Below are 20378 nucleotides of genomic sequence, written 5' to 3'. Positions count from 1 at the left end.
AAGAGAATCGCTTAAGCTCAAGAGTTGGAGATTGCTGTGAGCTGTGACGCCACAGCACTCTACCAAGGGCAACATGGTGAGACTCTGCCTCAAAAAAAAAATAATTTCCCCCCCTTTGGTGTATGTAGAGGAAGGGTTGAAGGGCAGAGGCAAAATAACAAAATGGCTGCCAAACAATGTTTCATGCCCTCCACTTTACCTCTGCCCCTACATACATACGTCTTTCCTACTTCCACTGGACTCACACTGCCACCTGCTGGCAATACTTTGGGTGGACTAGCTGATCAGCGGTGCTTAAAAGAAGCTTTTCCCCTATACAGGAATGAAATTCTTCAGAGTGAATTTATTTTAAAAGGAAGGAGAGAAAAGTGAACATGTTTTTCAATCACAAAGGACTCTCCTTGCTATACATACTATATTTCTAAGGAATTTCCTCAATATAATAGGGACTAGGCTAGTCTAGTGGTAGGAAGACAGAAACCTAGCAATTTTCCTGGATCAAAAGGGAGAAAGTTAAGTTCGTTTCATTTAATAAAATTTTTTGTTCATGAGAGCGTTTCTTTTACAACCCCTTAACTTCTACACTCTTCAGGAAGTGTCCATGTTGGTATCTTGCTGCAACAAACCAAACTCACAGATGTTAAAACCATGAATATATTCTGTAATGTGCTAGTTCTCAAACACATTCTATAGTGCTTTATCGGATCAAAATGTTCTGTGAAAATACCTGATCAAATTAGATTATGAATTCCTTAAAGACAGTCAGTGACTGTATTTCCTCTGTGAATCCCAGGGAATAGCGAGGGTTCTATTATGCACTGAATTGAACTGAAGGAGTCAATGTTGATATCAATATAACTTTTTGTTATAAAAATTATTTATTAGCTGTTTAAAGGGGAAACTGTCCCACTCCCACCAGCCCATTTTCCCCCCCTTTGATGCTCGGTGAGTCAGGATTTTGTTCAAATACAGACCACAACACCCTCTGGCCCTGTCTTGACTCTTGAATATTACCTGATTCAATTGAGAGAAGTGGAATAGACAGGTGGCCCCTGATGGGTGTCCTGTCCAGTTTGCAATTATTCCCTCTTCATTGAAAATATCACCACCAGTACTAACCAACACAGTTCCTACAGTCTCAAACAGTGAACAGCAAAGCCCAACTCCTGTGCCCTTTCTCCAACCCAGGGCTATAGATAAGAGAGAGATTTAAGTCTTTGTCACTGAAGCTAATTTTGAGAGCGATGAATGAGAGTAGGGAGGCATTTAATGGACCATGGAAACCCCACCCTTCCCATGCCCAACCTTAGTCTCTTGTACCCGATTGTCCAAGGGGCTGGAGGTGGGTCACTGCCATGAGGAGAGAGATCAGGGAGGCCAGTCCTGCAAAGAAAAGATTTGCAGTATTATTGATCAGGGTTATTACCTGGCCTTTTTATATCACCTTAGCAATTCAAACGCCAAACCTACCCTTAGCCATCTGACCCCCAGTCATTCTAATTCTTTATCCTAAAAGGAAGAAAAAGTCATCTTGTCTTATTCTTGTCTCTGCTGATATCAAGCCCCAAGCCTGATCTCCTATGTGCAGGAGAGAAAAAGAAAAATAGAACAGAAGGGCTTTTCCTGAAGAGTGGGAGAAAGAGAGCTGCAGTCAGCTTTCCTGTCTTGTATTCCATGTACCCTAATTGCTATTTCACCTTCTGGACAAATTTAGGAAAGGAATACACCCTGCTGGTCCTCTCCCTTAAAGGAAATCTCAGTTATAAAACTAGAAAATTGTCTATTAATTCAAATGGAAACACTTGGCTGTAAAGTAGTTTTTTTAAAGCAAGCAAGGAAATAAGAAAACATAAGTCATTTTCTTACCTTGCTTGGGTGCAATTACTGCCCTGGACAAATTACACTGAAAAATAAAATGTCCTAAATGGCCCCCAGAATATCTACAAATGGCCTGCTGCCCTATATCCTCCAACTCCTCCCCTTAGAGAATTTACCTGCTTCCTAAGGCATGGAAAGTTCACTCACTGGTTGAGAGGCTTCACCTCACCTTTGTGACCCTTTTCTCTCGTCATCGTCTCATCATACCCAGGTTCCCTCCCCCAGTAGTCAAAGATCACAGCCAAGTCCAAGGCTTTTGCCACACATTCATCTGTTGACTCTGTTCCTGACCCAGGAAACACTAAGCAAAAGCTGTGTGTGGAGACCCCAGGCCCAGCCCTAGCCAGCTGGGAAAAGGTGATCCCACAAGGTGGTCCTTGCAATCATAACCGGCCCCCAGCCCCATCTCCCTCCAAGTGTCCAGTGGCCCATCATGACTCCAGCTGGGGTGAGGGGGCAGGACGGAGGTAGCCATCTGACATGATGATGTCGCTGGTAAGTTGCTGCTCCAAGAACTCAGAGGTTTCCTCAGCTATCTGGCCTGGGATTCGAAAGTCAACAGCAGGTGGCTCCTGCTTGGGGCTGGGTAGGGGTCGGGAAACCCAGGACTCAGTGGCACAGCCAGTCCCCTGAAGGAACTGCAGGAAGTTCTCCTCAATGGAGCCCTCCCGGCTAGGCAGCCTCAGCTCCTCCTCTGGAGCTGGCTTGAAGAAACAGACAAACTGCTTGCTGAGCTCCCCCCGGATCTGCCGGTTGAGACATCCATAGAAGAAGGGGTTGGAAGTGAAGCAAAAGTAGCCGATCCAGGTCACCACACTCTCCACCTGCCCAGTGGAAATAGGCTGAGCACTCAGGGCAACGTAGAGGTGGAAGGAGAAGTAGGGCAACCAACAGAGCAGGAACTGTCCTCCTACAGCCAGGAGAACCACTGCTGCCTTCCCTCCCCCAAACGTCCGGTGTGGGGTGGTCTGGGGGGCCCCGGAGCTGGTGACCATGGTGGAGCGGCTGCTGAGAGACTCGGAGCGTTGCCGGGGTGTCTCCATCCACGTGGGCAGCGGCCCATGCTGCATGGCAGCCACACGAGCCACTCGGAACATGCTGCAGTAGACCACAAGGATGAGGAGCAGGGGCAACAAGAAGTAAAGGACAGCAAAGACCACCACAAAAAGCTGGCAGTAGGCACTGTGACTCCATTGGAGTGAACAGCCTGGGGGGACCCTGGGAGCTCCTTCCTCCCAGGAGACCCTTCCCAACACTGGCACAGAAGCCATGGCCAAGGCCTTCACCCACACACCCACTAGCACAGAGGCTACCAGCCCCAGCGTCATGCGCACCTCATAGCGCATGGGGTGGACCACGTAATAGTAGCGCTCCACATTGATGGCCGACACGGAGAGGATGGCCAGGCTAACAAAGCATACGCTCAGGAACAAGTAGAGGCGACAGGCCACCTCCCCAAAGAGGGCATGGTCAAAGAGGGCAGAGCTGGAGAGCATGGCCAGAGGCATGAGGGTCAGGGCAGCCAGCAGGTCCACCAGGCAGAGGTGGAAGACGAAGACAAATTTTCTGAGGGCAGGTGTCTTGGCGATAACAGCCATCACCGCAGCATTGCCAGCCACAGCAGTCAAGTCCAACAAAAGCATGAAGAAGAGGGCCACAGATTCTGAAGCTACATCCTGCAGCCCCACCTCTGGAACCCCACTTGTAGTAGAGGGACCTGGGGTTTGAGGTTCCCTCCCCAGAATAGAAGAGTTCCCTGATGACTGGGGGATGGGTGAGGACTCCATGGGGCCGAAAGAGGACACCCAGGGTACCTCCTGTCACAGGCCCATCCCCCATCCTAGTCTAGCAATCCTGGGATGGTGAGCCCAGGCTCAGGTTTCCCAGTTTTGTGAGGAGCGCCTCCTACTGGAGCCTCTGAGTCGGGCTCTTATCACCAGCCTCCCAGGCTGGGATTGTCCGTGTCCAGAGCGCAAAACAGGCAGCTGAGGGCTCAGGATCTTATATCCCCTTCCCTGTAGGAGGCGGCTCCAGAGTATGCCTTGGAGACTGCTAAGAAGCAGGAGACTGGCGAGATGGGGAGGCTCACTCACTCAACACTCCACCTTTAGAGCCTTCGGTTCTTCTTTGTCACTTCCTTTCTGCCATTGTCCATAACCTTCTACCCTTTCAAGATATATTATCCAGGGATTCTAAATCTTCTGTCTCCCTGCCAGGGTCCTGCTGAGCTCTGGGATAGCACCCCAGTTTGGGGGTTGCTTATGTAAGTTTCCTGATTTCTTATTTCCTTAGGACGGGAGGAGCTGAGGAGTAGAAAGAGCAAAAGATTTGGTTTCGAGCACCAGGTCTGGGCACTACTAACTCTGTGGCTCTTCTCAACTTCCGTTTCCTCATAAAGGCATCTGTAAAATGAAAGGAATAACACTTGCTTCACAGCTGTGCTTGTGGATCCTGTGTGATTCATTAATAGCAATGCATCATACCAATCACCAACAGTAACATTTATATGGTGCTTTCCACACGCCAGGCCCTGTTCTAAGCGTTTGACATATGTTAACTCATTTTAATCCTCACACAACCCTATAAGATAGATATTATTCACATTCTCGTTTTGCAAGGGATAAAAAAGGCCTAGAAAAGCTAAGTAACTTACCCAAGGTCACACAGCTAGTAAGTAGCAAGACACCTGCCTGGGCAGTCTGGCGCCAGGGCTGGTATCCTTGCCCACTGTGGCATGCTGTGTCTGAAGGTGCCCTCCACATCAGCTGCACATCCAGTAAATAATTGTTGTATTTGAACTGACTCTAAAAATGTCTCTCATTGGTCTAAGGCTATCCCTTGAAAAGGCAAACTGTGCCCTAGCATATTCCGACCTCACCACTCCCAAGACAAAGAGCTGACACTTTGGGATTGTTGAGGAGGAGCAGTGAAAACAAACTGTCCTGGCTGGAAGGAAACCAGGAAGTCAGCTCACCCAGCCTCCACTTTCCCCAAAGCCAGAGGTAGAAATCATTTTAAAACTGCCCTTCTCTATCTCCTCATTAACTTCTCAAGGCCAATGTGGCCCTGCCTGTGGGAGAGGAACTGCACCCAAATTCACACTCCCCAGCTCCTTAGATCTCTGGTTGTTGGAGCTGACCCTCAGAGCCTTCTTGGTCCTAGACTGTTACCACAGTCAGAACAAGGAGTAGAAGCTGGCACCTGTGTAAGGGTAGGTAGGTGTGAGAGTGGGTGGGGGACTGTGCCCGTAGAAGTGGGTAATCATAAATCTGAGAAGAAACCTGGAAGAAACTGGAAAAGAAGAAAGTCTTTGATTCAGTGTGTCTCATTTTTCCTGATGAAATACTGTTTTATGTATCTTATTATCCATGTTGAGTTTGCATATAATTGAAATAGCTTGCCCAATGCAATAAAAATGTTTTTCCTTGACACACATTATTCTTGCAGTTCAGATTCACTGAGTACACTGTGCTGAGTTATGCAGACTAGAGACAAACTGCAGATAATGCCAAGTCTGATGGCCTTTCTAAAGACAAATCACAAGTTACCTGGGACACAGTTTCCTCATCTGTGAAATAAGAAGATTGGACTGAACAATTTCCAGGGATCCCTACATGTGATAACATTTGATTACTCTGTGAGTTCTGCGCTCTGGAGAGCCTCATGGTTGCTCAATTTTAAAGTCCATCATTTCTATGACTGCAATAAGGAGGACCACGTGGCCAGACAGGCCTCACTCTCCTCACAGCTACAGCCTCCTTACAATCACTGTTAAATGCAAACCTTGCACTAATCCAACTTCTAACATGCTGTGCATGCAATAGGTTTTATGAATTGCATGAATCAATAGAATTTTGTGAATTGCATAAAACTCAAATTGATCAGTTGACTTCCTGTCCCCTAGTACAAACTCCAAGAATACACATCCTGTCAGTTAGTTGTGTGTCAGCCAGGGGACTCTCTTATGGAAAGGGTAACCTGGGCTCCTGGACCCAAAGCAACCCTGACTTTGGAAAACTACCTAGAGATGTGCATCTCTCCAGGGATGCAGAAAGCTCATTTTATAGTAAAGATGGCTACAGAGACTCTGGGTCTGCCCAGAAGATGAATAGGAGGGCATAAAAGTGGAGACCAGGGCGGCGCCTGTGGCTCAGTCGGTAAGGCGCCGGCCCCATATGCCGAGGGTGGCGGGTTCAAACCCGGCCCCGGCCAAACTGCAACAAAAAATAGCCGGGCGTTGTGGCGGGCGCCTGTAGTCCCAGCTACTCGGGAGGCTGAGGCAAGAGAATCGCTTAAGCCCCAGGAGTTGGAGGTTGCTGTGAGCTGTGTGAGGCCACGGCACTCTACCGAGGGCCATAAAGTGAGACTCTGTCTCTACAAAAAAAAAAAAAAAAGTGGAGACCAGCTTCTCAGAAGAGCCTACCAAGAAAAATGCCAGAAAAATACTAGGAGAAGCATACTTCCCCCTTTCTCTTCATGCCACTATTTACCCATCCCTTCTACCTATGAGTGGAGCCCAGAAGATATGGCTCTGAGTCTCTTTCTCCTGAAGGAGAAAAGGCCCACCATGTCTGGATGGAAATCAAGAGCCTCAGATAGAGAGAAGCAGACATGGTTTCCACGTGGGGATGGAGGGTACTATGCAGCCATGATGGGGCCCTAGGCAAGAAGGCATTGGACATTTATTTTTTTCATGGCCCCCTCAGCCTTGCCAGTATCTCTACAATGACTCCTAAGTTGCAGAATTCCTTTTTACCGCTTAACAGACAGACTAATGTACCTGGCTACTCAGCACTCTCTCACTGGCTGGGGTAATGGAGGGTAGGGCTATGGTGTAATGGTTTCATAGGGGAAACCTAGGATTCCTAGCTCATATCATTATGTCTTCTACCAGAACAGATGCTCTCATTCTCCTACTGCTGCATCCCAACACCACGCCTCTTACCTCCAGAACCTCTTGGTACCTAGAAGGCTCTGCCAATAGGGCCTGAGGTCTGGGCCTCTAGTAGGGCATGGTCAAGTTACAGATATTCTTGTTTCAGGATGCAAGATGTGCATAAATGCTCAGCCCAAGGCCACAGAAGTATCGGTGGGATTCACATGTGCCTATTTCCCAGATACAGAGCTTCTGTGCCAAGGACCCGAGCCTAGTCTTCCTTTAGTGGAGAGCATGCCCCTCCTAAGCTAAAGGAGATTTCCAGGGAGCTACAATATCTCTCCCCAGCAGAGTTACCTACTCCCAGGCCACAGTCACTCATCAGCCAGATGCTGAAGGACCCATTTCTAGGATGTGGGGGACCCATCCCTCTGACAGGGAGCAGGACAGATGAAGAACACTGTCTGCAGGATGTGGGTACTCCTGCCAGTAAGAGATGATCAACCCCCCAGCTCTAGGAGCTTCCGAGATGCCCACACCCCAGTACTGCCTTCGGGATACCTGAGAGCCCATCACCTGATAAAACTGCCTACCATAATGCAGGAAGGGCTGGTCCTTGGAATGCTACCCTTCTGTGGAGCACCTCAGCACTCACCACCAGACCCTGGGTCTGGTCCCCATTCCTGGCCTAGTCGGCAACTCCTACCTTTGCTGAGCAGCTCCCGGCTTCCATGTGATAGCTTCTCTCAGCTGATGCTTCTCCAAGGCTGCTGAAGCCTAAACCACTGCAGTGAGCAGTGAGAGGCAGCCGGCAAAGCAGAATGCTCTGAGAGCTTCTGGGTCCTAATGGCCTCCTGCTTCCCATCCAGCCCCTTGGAGCCACTTCTGAAACAAAAATCAGGACACCAGTTCCCCAAGCAAGGTTCTCAAGAGTGAACCCAACTCCTCTCACTTCTATTAGGTTGCTGGACTGCATTTCAAAAGCTTCATGGGGCAGATAATGATAGGCAGGGGAGACCCTTCTGACCAGCTTGATGAAGTTGAAAAAAACACTTGGGAGTTAGAAAATTGGGGTTCCAGCCTGGCTATGGCACTTACTAGCTATGTGACCCTGAGTAAGTCACTTCCCATTTTTAGTCTTTATTTCTTATACATTCAAAGGGAAGATAAGATAGATATCTCTGAGTTTCCCGACAGCACTGCCATTGCATGGTTCTGTGTGAAGTCACAGCTTAGGTGCTCTTGTAGCAGGCAGGTCACTGCAGACACAGGGCAGCAAGGTTGACGCCAGGGAGAGTTGAGGCTCCAGGGGATGGTCCAAGGTTTGGCTTCTTTGAATGCTGCCAAATGTGTATAGCAGACAGAGTTAGGAGTACCAGCCAGGTTTGAAGAAGAGCTGAAGGCCTTGTCTTGACACTGTACTTGCCCCCCACCCCAAAGCACATTATTATGTATTAGTGTTTTCTTAGATTGTTTTTTTGGAGTGGGGCTGTGAGGGCTGATGGAGGCAGGGAGATCTAACATTCCCCTGAGCCACGGTGTAAACCACCATAACACTGCTCCATGAAGATAGAGCAGGAGCTAGGTAGTCCAGAATGCTCACTCTCTGGATTTGTAGGACTGAACAGAGCTGGAGAGCATCATCCATGGAGCATCGCCTATCCAAATGATGGGCCTTTGGAGGTGCAATGAAGGGGCGTGGCCTCTGCTAGCTTTGTAGCCCCAGGTATATGACCGGTACCCAAGGATGGGCTCCTAACATTGCAGAGCTGTCAAACATCCTACAGGCCAAGGTAGCCATGTTTCTGAGGCCCAGAAAGGTGAAGAGATTGCTCAAAGCCGCATAGCTCCATGTGGCAGAGCTGGGAGTCTAGACAGGGAATTTAGGCATGATACCCACTCCAAAGCCCACTGCCCTGAGACTTGTCTATCCAGTAACTCTCTGCCTCCAAAAAGGAAGAAAAGGAGTTCTGGAATTGTTTACCAGACCTAACCCAAAGAGCCATAAGAACAATGAATTACCCAAGGAACTCAGGGGGCCTATCGGCTGCCCCAGGCCTCAAGTCAACAACAAACAACAACAAAGAGGTCACTGACCCACCTGGAGCCAATGCAGCAATCTCTGCTGTCACTAGCCACTGAGTTTTTTCTTTTCTTTCTTTTTTTTTTTTTTTGTAGAGACAGAGTTTCACTTTATGGCCCTCCGTAGAGTGCCATGGCATCACACAGCTCACAGCAACCTCCAACTCCTGGGCTTAAGCAATTCTCCTGCCTCAGCCTCCCGAGTAGCTGGGACTACAGGCGCCCGCCACAACGCCCGGCTATTTTTTGGTTGCAGTTCGGCCGGGGCCGGGTTTGAACCCGCCACCCTTGGTATATGGGGCCGGCGCCCTACCGACTGAGCCACAGGTGCCGCCCCACCACTGAGTTTTTCAAGTGCCAGGTCCTCTACACACAGTATGTTCAATCCTCACACAGATCTAAGAGGCAGCCATCATTTGCTCTGTTTTACAGATGAGAAACAGGTACTAGAGGTGAAGTGACTTTCCCCAGATCACACAGCTAATGAGTGCCAGAGCCAATATATGAACCCAGGTCTGTTTGGAGTCAAAGTATTTACTCCTTCCCTCATACCCCATGGCCACTCTGGAGGCCTGAGATGAGGCTGGGCAGAAGCTCTAAAAGCCATTTCCATAGAAGTGATCATAGCCCTCCAGAAAGCCTAGAATGGGCAACAAAACTAGACATACTTGTACAGGGAAATCAAATGAAATTTTCAAATTAAAAACCTGTAGACAGCACTGTGACTTTTATCAAGCCCTAGGCTGTCATGTTGGCAAGATTATCTTGGCATCAGTCACATTCTTTGGGATTAGGTAAAGCCCATCCCTGCTTGGCACCTGCATCCTTCCTGTAGGGCCCAGAACAACACGACCCCTTTCTAAGGGATTCGGGAAGAACCAGAGCAAACTCAGCCTCATCAGAACAGGATTATAGAAAGAGGACTAATTTGGGGTTCAAAAAATCTTGGTTCCAATTTGGCTCTACTCGGCTGGTTGGTGATAAAACCTTGGCTTGTCAGCTGTGCGTCAATTTTTCTATCTGTAAAATGAGCAATATTCTTGACTCATCAGCTTCTTTCATAGGGATAGGGATCCTGCGATACAAACATAGCCTGCTCCTCAGGCTTTGAGGAGCTAATACAGTTACACTGGCTGACCAAATAGCTCATGTGGTGGCCAGCAAACAAGGTCTCCAGGTCCCAAGGCAACTCCCAAAGAGCTGCTAGGGGAGGTGGTACCAAAAAAGCAGTGGATCCTAGGGCATCCTCCCTGTTGCTGGAAGCCATCTTGGCTCAGGGGAGTAGGGGAAAGGGAAACTGCTTATCCTTGTCTGGGAAGAACTATTAATAATAATTATACTTCTTGAGGGTCCACTCTGGGGACCCAATTCTTCTGCTGTATCCAATTAAATAATCTCAATCAGTGCTGCAGTAGCTATTGACATTACATCCCCCATTCCACCTGCTAATCTCTCCTTTTAGAGCTTAGCACAAAGAAGGGGGAAGAAGACCAACATGGAGAAACTAGATGTGATCTCCAAACCTCTGGCCTACTATCCTGCAAACATACCCGGGAGGGGGATCCTGTTGTAGGATGGGGACCAGGCTTTCCTCCTGACAGTGGCACCCCTCTCCTTGGTATTGTACCAGGGCCCTTTGGTACTGAGGACTGATCTTCCATCCTATAATTGCTCCTGGGAACACTCCTAACCCACCCTAGCCCAACAGCACCTCCTGACAGGGTTATATTCCACCCTTTTCTGTCCCAGGATGAGATCTCGAAGCCAACCAAGTTTACAACCATTTCTTCAATAAATATTGAGTGTTTTTCATGTGTCTGTGTCCCCCTCGCTAGAGCCCCTCACCTGCTGAGTGGTCCCACTGCCTTCCTTCTCTGCTTTCTCTGCCTTCTGTCAAAACCTGCTGTCAGGAAAGAGGTTGATAAATCCATTTACACTGACAGCAGCTTAATGTGTTCCCTTTCCCAGGAATATTAACAATTTAACAGGGAACAAAGGGAAGAAGCAGAATGTTGGGATATCAGCATTGACCAGGGGTGTCCCTGAGATCCCACAGCATAGACTGCCTGTCAACAGACTCCTCCCCAGCCTAGACTCACCCCACAAGATGCCAGGATTGTGTCCTCTCCACACCCACCTCTGTCCACATCGACTCCCAACCCTGCACACCCAGACAGCAGGCTCACAGCTGGGACCTCCCCACTGCCATTCAGTTTCTGGCTGCCCAGAGTCCCCTCTTCCATCACCAGCCATGCCTCCCCAGGCACCTGCCTTCCCCTGCACACCATCTGGGGGCTGGGCTGAGAGGCTGAGGAGGGAGGCAGAGGAAAGCAGAGGTGAGAGCCTTTCCGTTCCCTTTATTTCCCCACAGTCTGGCCCACACCCCCTGCCAGGAGCTGAGATCCAACGGTATATTCAGCCTGCAGCTGCCACTGGTCATGTGAGCCCATTGCTAGGTTACAGGGACCCAAAAATAAATCCTTCCCAACAAGATTAGAAACTGGGGGCCTTGGATGAACCGGGCTCAAAAGAGTGGCAGGAACACCCACAGTGTGTGTTCAGGCGAGGCCTGCTATGGGCCCAGGGGCCTTCCCATGCTGCCCACCTCCCATCCATCTGTTGGGGCTCAAGGCCCAGAGACTCCCAGGTCCCTAATAATACTGTAAATAGGTCCACAAGCTAAGTATCCCTTCCTCACTAGCAATTAGGGCAACACCCATCTGCCTGTTCTTCCCATCCAAGCTCCCCACCATCAGCCTGCCCCTCCATATGCCCTGCCCCACACTCAGTGCACAGGCAAAGCAGCATTAGTCATTTGCCGTGTGGCCTGGGGGCCGTCTGTACCAATCATCCTTATCCAGACTCAGGAAGGGAGCTCTAGCAGTAGGCACTGTATTATGTGTGTTAACATGCATAGTCTCACACAATCTTCTGACTTAATCTCAATAACTTCATTTACAGATAAGGAAACCGAGGCTCAGAGAGGTTGAGTGACTTTCCAAGAGCCACACAATTGGGCACCTGAGATTGAAAGCCCAGATCTATACTTACTTCTACTGGAGATGGGGCAAGGAAGAGGGCAGAGGATAGTGAAGGAAAGGGGAGTGCCTGAAAACCCTACTTGGGGGCTGATAACTTGGCATTTTCTTGCTCTGGATTGGGGGTATTGTCTCCCTCTGGGACTCCTTCCACATTCTCCAAGCTTGGGCCTCATGCCGCCTTCCCCATGGCTTTGGGCTCTATCCTTTCCTCTGGGAAGCACTGCCCAGGACCTGGGTAGGGTCATTCCTGGTGCTGGAGCCTAGCGAGGCACATACAGATCCCCATGGCTCAGCACCACTCTACTTTAGAAGCTAGACACAGAGTCAGAATAGCGTTTCAGAGAGGGTCATAGGAGGTCAGGTGTCTAACCCCTTATTTTACAGATGGATAGGCCCAGAGGTGGAAAGGAATAACTTGCCCAAGGCTACACAGCTAGAGGATGAAGAAAGGAGGACCAGAACCCAAGCCTCCAGATTCCCACCCATTCTATAGCCCATCATTATAGATGCATGGTTGGGGTTCACCAGACCTGGTGCTGGCGCAAGCTGGAGTCCCTCCCAACACCTAGTGCCCTTCCTTACCCCACCACACCTCCGAGGCCCTCTCAGCAGTCTGTCCTCTTCACCTCCTCCTCTTTGGGAAGGTTCTGAGGAGGCCCCAACTCCCCATTCACCTGTCTGCATTAGCCCTTGGCTCCCATTCTGAGCCCATTCCTAACAGTCTCCTGAAGCCTTGCAGCGCTCATCTCCACCTCCCTCAGTTTTCAGCAACCTGAACTGCAGGCTCCACTTTACTCAACTCAAGACATGTTTATTGAGCACCTACTGCATGCAAAGCTCTATGTAGGGAATGAGGAGAGAGAGATACCAAGATGAAACAAGTACAGAACTTGCGCTCTTGGTGTTTGCAATCTAGGATGGGAACAGGAAGAGACTGAAACTGCTGGAGAGAGTCAAGGAAAAAAGTGAACCTACTCCTTTCCCCCTGGAAATCTAGAAAGGCTTCCTGAAGGAAGTAGCATGGGTCTTAACAGAGGGGTTGGATTTTAACTGGGAGTAATTAGAAAGATTGAGGAGAGTCAAGTGAAAGGAGAAGGCCTAGCAGAACATGGAAACCAGCAAGTTTAGGAAATATCAGGGCACTGTGAGTTCCCCGATTTCACTGAAAAATAATCTTTACACAGGGAAGAAAGCACACGAGAAAGGTAGACTTGCAGGACCGTGGAAGCCAGACTGGGAAGTCAACACAGCAAAAGGTTTTAAGCAGGGGAACAGGGCCCAGATATGCCCACCTCCTGTCTTTTAGTGAGTTTGCCGATCAGTAGTTACTGAACCCACAAGTTTCAGAGCAAAGGGCTGAACTAAAGACCGGGAATTTTCCTTGTCATTGAGGCCCAGAGGGAGGAGCAGAAAAACCATAGTGATCATCAAGATAGTGCATGGGAATGTGTGACAGAGTGAACTCAGAGGAAAGCGTAGGTTAGAGATAAGTGATAGATCAGATAATACTCATATTACCCAGGTGGGGCTTTCAGAGCACTAGCCCAGGTCCCTGTGAGTTACCTGCATGTCCATCCTCTGTGGAGGAGGTAAAGAGGGCTGGAGTGGTAATTTGGGTGCCTGGAAATTATCCCTATTGATTCATGGTGTCATGAGAAGCTGCTCAGCCTGATCTGAGGGGTCATGGCATCCTAGACCTGTTTCCTTGGCTCTGGTCTGAGAACGAAGGGCTGGGCCGGATTTCCCAACTGACGGCTCCACAGAGCACTCCCTGCGCTTCCCGGTCTCTGACTCTGGTGGGCGCCCCTGCTCCGTGTCTATGGGGCGGTCACCCCTAAGCATCTTATCCTCAGCCAACCCGGTCCCACCGAGCCCTAAGGCAGCCTAACTATTTCCTGTCCAGGATGGACCGCATTGAACACAGCGATACTGGCCCCATGACTTCTTTCTCAACCGTCTTCCCTCCAAAGTCCTCAACCTGCACTCCTAACCCGCCTAAAGGCAGGACCACCTCCATTCAAATCTCAAGCCCATCGGTCCGAGGGAGGGGAACACGCCTGGACCCATAAATCTCAGGGCCTTAGAGATGGAGAGCTGGTTTGTGAGTGGCCCCTTAGAGGGGGATGGTGCTCAGCCCTCACCCCCCTGCCTGGGGACCTTATTGCAGAATAGCATGTTGGAGCTCAGTTTCTTGGGTGGCCCAGTCTTCAGGAGCATCCCTGGAAGTTCTAAATTAGCCTCGCGCTGGGGCGGGGGGTCCTGGATGCTGAAGAGCTGGGTGGAAAGAGGCCCCAACTGCGCTCCATTTCCGGACTCCCAGACTGCCCTGACCGCCATCAGCCACATGGGGGCAGTGTTGGCCATAGAGCTGCTAAGAGTCGACTGCAGTCTCAGGTGACAGGCTTCTTTCCTTACCAAGCCCCCACTTGCTTTCTCCCTCCCAGAGACATGTCCTATGGGCCCCGACATTTTTATACTATCACAATCTCAGCTGGAAGAGCCAGCAGGAGGACCACGACTCCCCAAGAAAATCCTTCTTAATCCTAGGAGGTTGTGAGGAAGAGAAGGAAGACTGGAGTCCCGAGGGAGCCTGACCCAGCAGACCCGGGTGCTTCAGTGTTAAACGGGTAGTGAGCTTTGGGCTGCTACTCTCTTGGCTTCTTGGAGCCCCAGATTCAAATGAGGGATTGCACTGGGATTTTACACGTTCTCTCAGGTCCTTTTTCTCCTTAGAATTTGAGAGTCTGAGTCAGCAGCTGCTGTCCAGGGCCCTGACAGCTTCAGAGGCTCAGGGCCCCTGCGGTGGGGGTGGGGGGTGGTGGTGCAGGAAATAGCAGTGGGGACTTCTGATCTCTACAAACCAGGCCATGCTTCTGAGAGTCAGTGAGGAAGAAATTCTGGGTGGGGGACAAGGCAGGGATAACTAGGATCAGCCAGGTTTGAAAAAGACCCCTGTAAGGGGCTCCATCTGATTGGTTTGTGTGTGACTGTGTCAATGGTAGATAGCTAGAGGCTGGTGGAGCTGAATGGGGCTATCCTGAAGTAGGCTGCAGAAAGTGTAAACTCCCTCCTTCCTGGGCTGCCTCACTCCCAGATCCCTACCATAGTCACATCTCTCTTCTCTGCTTTGCTTCAACTCCTGCTTTTAGCAACCTGCCTGAACCCAAACCCCCAGAGATCAGAGACCACAGCTGCAATTCTCCGGGAAGACTGTGCCTGGCCTGATCTCCAGACGACCCTGCCTGCCCCCATCCCTCCAACCAGCCTCTGCTCACACCCTCATGCCTCTGTTCCCTGTGCCTCTGACCCGGCATTCTCTCCTGACTCCTGTAATTTCACACCAGGCTCCTGGACATTCTCTGCCCAGCACCTCAGCTTCCCTGATTGGGGCATCTGATCCGGCACCTGGGGCCTGACTCCCCAAGCATAGTATGTGTCCTGGTTCTTTTATCCCATCTCCTCTTTCTTCCTTGATGACTCCATTTTCTCAATTTTTCCATCTCTCTTATTTGGTTTCCCTCCTTTGATCTTGCCTTTGCTTTCTGTATCCTATTGCCAGAACTCTCTAAGTCTCAGAGAGACCCTCTTGGCCATGGGTCTCTGCTCCTCTCCGTTTCTTTGCCTCAGTGTATACCTTTCCCTTTTCCTTTTCCTTTCCATCTCTCTTTCTACCCTCACTTCCTCCTCCGCAGTGAATACATTGAGAATTTGATCCATCCCTCCCTGGAATGAGGGTATATATAGCAGGGGGAGGCTGGGCTGGGAGACAAACTTCCTACTGGCCTCTTCCTTGCAGCCTTGGGCTCAGGCATCCAGGACCAGAGGTCGAGGACCAGTGGTAGGGACGGTCCTGGGTAGCGCCTCAGGTAGGGAGCTGGAGGACCAAGGCTGAATGCCACTGTAGAGAGTGACAGACCCAGCCAAAGAAAGGGATGTGACAGCAAGCTGGGGGAGTCCTGAGCTTCATGTGCAGGCCAGGTTCTCCCCACCTAACATATATAGAGTGCCCTACTTCTATAGTTGGAGAAGGAGCTCTGGGTCAGAAGACCCTTCCAAAGGCCGTTCCTCCAGGACGCAGAGGCATGGGCCCAGTGGTTACCAACAGACAGCAGCTGGGGACTGGAGTGGAAGTGGTGCCCTCAAGAAACAGGCTGCACTCTAGCCCCAGCCAGCTCCACGGCCTAATTAGAGACCGGAACGGCATTGATCGTCCCTGAGCTCATTATGTCACAGCTGGGGAACAGCTGGCCAGTTTTTTCCAGGCCATTAGCTGCGCCATGAAGTGGAGAGAGGGAGGGGGGCGTGTGAGCAGGATCAATACCCCGTCTGTCTGGGAGAAAGCGGCCTGGTGGCTGCCTCCTCTGGCATTTTGGGTATGCTTCTTTCCGGGGCCGCCACGCTGGCTGCGCTCCTTGGAGTTTGTACACATGGCTTCGCTCCTTCCATTCTGGAGCCTGGAGAGATAGGGCTTGTGGCTTCTGAGCTTGACTCTGACCTAGCCCATGGGGCCCCTCAGAACCTTCTCTCCTGGGGGAGTATGAAGGACAGGAAAGAGCTCAGATTATCTACACTGGTCTCAGAGGCAACCTCAAAAGTACAGCTTTTCTCCACCCCCGAAGCAAGATGACACCTAAGGCAGCTACTCCCATGGGCCCTGGGTCCACCTCTCTGTGCCCCTGGGCTCCGCTGGGTTGGATTTCCTGAGGGGTGGGGAGATGGAAAGGGAATCCTCTGTCTCTTGGGGAATGAGAGTGCTAGAAGGAGGGAGAGAAGAGATAATAGTTCTTACTCTCTTTCTCCCTCTCCCTGGCCTGGGCAAGAAGAGGCTCAGCTAGGCATCACTTGAGGCCTGACCCTAAGAGTCTCACTGTTGGAAGGGAGTTCACCAGTACTTAATAAGGTGGCATTTTACTTATGGGATTACAAAGTGTGAAGTCTGGAAGAGACCTCCAAAATATCTCAAGCCACACTCCTTGTGTTAAAGGAGGAAAAAGCAAGCTCTAAAAAAGCCTTAAGCTCCACTCTTCCTGGCTGATTGTATCAAGGGCTTTGTTTTAGTTCTGTTTCCCTCCCATTTGTTCCATATTGAGTTCTAATATAGCCCCAAGGTCTCTTGGGCATTGTTCTCAGGCTGCTGGTGGAAGCCTCCCTCTCCAATAGAGGTGTGGAGATTGCGGGGCTCCCCTCCAGCCTCTCAATCCCCACTCTATAGCACCATCATGGGAAAAAAAGGCTCCAATCGCTAGAAATCCTGCTGAGTCTCCTGAGCAGTTTTCTTACCCCACTAAAGGGCCAGGCTGTGCACAGCACCCTCTGTTCCGCAAATTTCCCACCATGGCCTCCTTTTCCAGAATCAGCAGTAAATAGAACATAGAGGTCATAAGTCCTGAATTCCAAACTTGACTTCCTTCTAGGCCCAGCTCTAGCCCTGAAGAGCTGGCAGAGAATGATATAACTAGAAACACACGAAGGGTGGAAGGGCCCTTAAAATTTATTTCTCATGTTACAGATGAGGAAGCTGTCACCCAGGGAAGAAGAGGATTTGCTCAAGGACACTCAGCTGGTTAGAGGCAGGTTGTTGTTCTTTTTCTATTTGTTGTTTTCAGGCTAGTTTTTTTCAGCTGGTTAGAGGCAGTGGGAGTGGAGAAGGAACAAAGAATGTGATCAATTAGTTGTAAGTACCACTGCTCTCAACCAGCCAAGGTGGATTTGAGATCAGGTTTCCAACTCCTCCTAGGAAGTCAATGCTGGTTCCATTCCACCACTAAGCTTCAGCTCTAAGTTCCAAAAGCCACTAATCAAGGTCTAGTGGATCACCCTTGACCCACCCAATATGCTCTGACAAACCCGACATGTGACCCCTTACAAATCCAGAGTGTACACTCTTTCTCAGGGGGGGTCTCAGAATAGCAGGGGGGCACCTGGGGCTAGTCAGGGATATAGCAGAGACCACTGGGGTCTGCCATGTCTGATGTTGATCCATCTGTCTGGGTCCAAGATATGCTTAAGGCATAAGGAGCCTAATGATAACTTGGCATTGCCAGAACTTCCTCCAGCTGGATTCACAGAGATAGAGTGAACTACAAGAAACCAAGTATTGCTCTTTCAGCTGGCATTGTGAGGAAACACATGTCTGCATGGGCTAGATGAAAATGACAGTCACTGGACTGGGAATCCAAGAGGGCACGTAAGTGAGTTCCCAGGGCCAGCTTCCTGAGGCCATTGGGAGGTCAGCCCCATCCTTGTGTTTTTTCTTGGCTCCAGAACAGATAAGGACAGCCTTAAGCAGCAAGACACTGAATCCTTGTTCTAACTGGAATGAGGGGGCAGGAGGAGCATACGGTGCTTCAAAGGCCAGAGGCCTGGGGGTAGAGATTACTATGGTGGGAAAGCAGAGCTCTGAGAAGCCAAGGGCACAGGAAACAGAACCTGCTGGTATAAAGGAGCCGGGGAAAGGTAAATGAGGGAGGTGGCAATGACAAATCATATCCTGTATGAAAATGTCCACGGTAGGAGGGGGCATTGTTCAAGTCCTGACTATACATCCCATTGATGTCATTTGTTAGCGCTGCAGAAGTTCTGATCTATGAAAAACGCTAAGAGCAATATTAGCCTCAGAAGTTGCTGGCATTCTGTGGTTCACATGAGGAAATGTGGGTGAAAGGCTCTGGAAGATGTACAAACAGTAATGATGATTTTTATTACACCACAGATGTGGTGTGGAGCATTAGGACCCTGATTCCTAAGTTGCCAGAGGATGGTGTGTGTGTATCATACGCTGTGTACATAAGTATTTTTGTCAGGAGTGACAGAAGCAAAGGGGCTCTCCTTCTAGAAGGGACTACCCAGGCCCCACGAACAGATGTTTATGAATCTATAATAGCATGCATCCATCCCCACAGGGTCTCTGCTCAGAGAAGGCGTCTGAAACTGAGGCTTCCAGGATGTATGTGCACAGACACGCATGCCCACACACACAGACACACAGACATTGTGGCAATGCCTGGTGGCTTTGCCATTACCCGTTCCCCCTCATGGGCGTTGGCCTCCTCAGTCTTCAGTCAGTAAAGGAGTTCATCTCTGAGATGGTAGCTGAAAGAGATGAGGGAGAGTTTTGGATTCATTTTGTATAGTTTTCTCTTCTTTTCTTTCTTTTTTTTTTTGACAGAGCCTCACTCTCTTTGTTGCTTGGGCTAGAGTGCCAGGGCCTCAGCCTAGCTGACAACAACCTCAAACTCCTAGGCTCAAGCAAGCCTCCTGCCTCAGCCTCCTGAGTAGCTGGGAGTACAGATGCTCATCATCATGCCCAGCTATTTATTTTCTCTTTTTAGTAGACACAGGGTCTCTCCTGCCTCAGCCTCCCAGAGTGCTAGGATTATAGGAGTGAGCCACCGTCCTCATCCTAGTTTTAGTTTTCTAAGAGAAAGAAGATACTACTAATGATATATATTTGGTCTGATGTTTTATGACTTACAAAACATTGTGACATGTATTATTATTTAAGCCAGATGGCATTCTTATGAGATCTGTCATCTGAAGCTCAGAGAAATAAAATGACTTCTTCCAAATCTTCCAGTTCTTAGGTGAAAGATCAGAACCCAATCTGGCTTATTTCCCCAAATTCTGTTCACTATGATGCTTGCTTTACTGCTTCTCAAGAATCTCTTGTTAACTTCCAACTATTAGCAAGCATCTTTCTTTCCTGCCAGAGTCAAAGGCCACAGGTGTTCTGTATGCTACATGTTTCTTTTACATTTTATTTTGAAATTATTTCAAATTGACAGAGAAATTGCAAGAAAGGTTCAAAGTACTCTTACACATAGCATACTTTTCACATGATTATTTTATAATTTCCTCTTTTTTTCTGTATTTATCTATTGGTATTCTAATGTTAGATAAATCCTTCCCTCTATTTATTTGTGTATTTATCTATGTATTAATTCATCCATTCCTATTTTATCCAATGGATTACAACTTAATGCTAATACTAAAATTATTTAGCATGCACCTTCAACCTGGAGTCTTGATCTTTTTGACATGTTTCTGTCATTCTCTGAACACTTCGGTATGTTCCAGCACAAGATATTCCAGGCTCATTTAGTAGTTACTAGGCTGATCAGTCCTGGGTTTTGTTTTTGTTTTGTAGTAGAAAATAGTATTTAGCAACCAAGATCTAGGTAGTTGGTGTGCTCGCTGCTACTTGGGCATCATTCTTTCTAATATCTTTAGAGATGCCACGTAAATGAGCTTTTTCATTTGCAAGGCTAGCTATGGATACATACACATTTGCATTATTTATATGTATGAAAAACATGGGTTTGACAAGGTGCAGTGGCTCACGTCTGTAATCCTAGCACTTTAGGAGGCCAAGGTGGGAGAATCACTTGAGACCAGGAGTTCAAGACCAGCCTGGGAAATACTGAAAGCCTCATCTCTACCAAAAATAAAAATGTTAGCCAGGCATGGTGGCATGCCTGTAGTCATGGCTACTGAGGAGGCTG

At 49.2% G+C, this 20378-nt stretch overlaps 1 protein-coding gene across 3 annotated transcripts; it reads right to left on the bottom strand.

Moving 5' to 3' along the window:
• Positions 1–449: 449 nt before the first annotated feature.
• Positions 450–7587, bottom strand: GPR61 (G protein-coupled receptor 61). 3 transcript variants are annotated; one of them, XR_008380227.1, is made up of 3 exons: positions 7461–7587; positions 1995–4280; positions 450–1383 (listed from the first exon to the last, which is right to left on the bottom strand). XR_008380227.1 is itself a non-coding variant. In XM_053592138.1 (2 exons), exon 2 carries the CDS (start codon positions 3663–3665, stop codon positions 2310–2312), a length of 1356 nt encoding a protein of 451 aa, XP_053448113.1. In that variant the 5' UTR covers positions 3666–4280; positions 7461–7587; the 3' UTR covers positions 450–2309. The 3 variants fall into 3 exon arrangements, 1 of the variants encoding a protein (XP_053448113.1); XR_008380228.1 differs by having other exon boundaries at positions 2026–4280; XM_053592138.1 differs by having other exon boundaries at positions 450–4280.
• Positions 7588–20378: the final 12791 nt, after the last annotated feature.

The sequence above is a fragment of the Nycticebus coucang genome, chromosome 5 (genome assembly GCF_027406575.1).
Source record: "Nycticebus coucang isolate mNycCou1 chromosome 5, mNycCou1.pri, whole genome shotgun sequence".
Classification (NCBI taxonomy): Eukaryota; Metazoa; Chordata; class Mammalia; order Primates; family Lorisidae; genus Nycticebus; species Nycticebus coucang.
The sequence above is the reverse complement of the archived record's forward strand: the minus strand, read 5'-3'. Positions and strand labels throughout refer to the sequence as shown.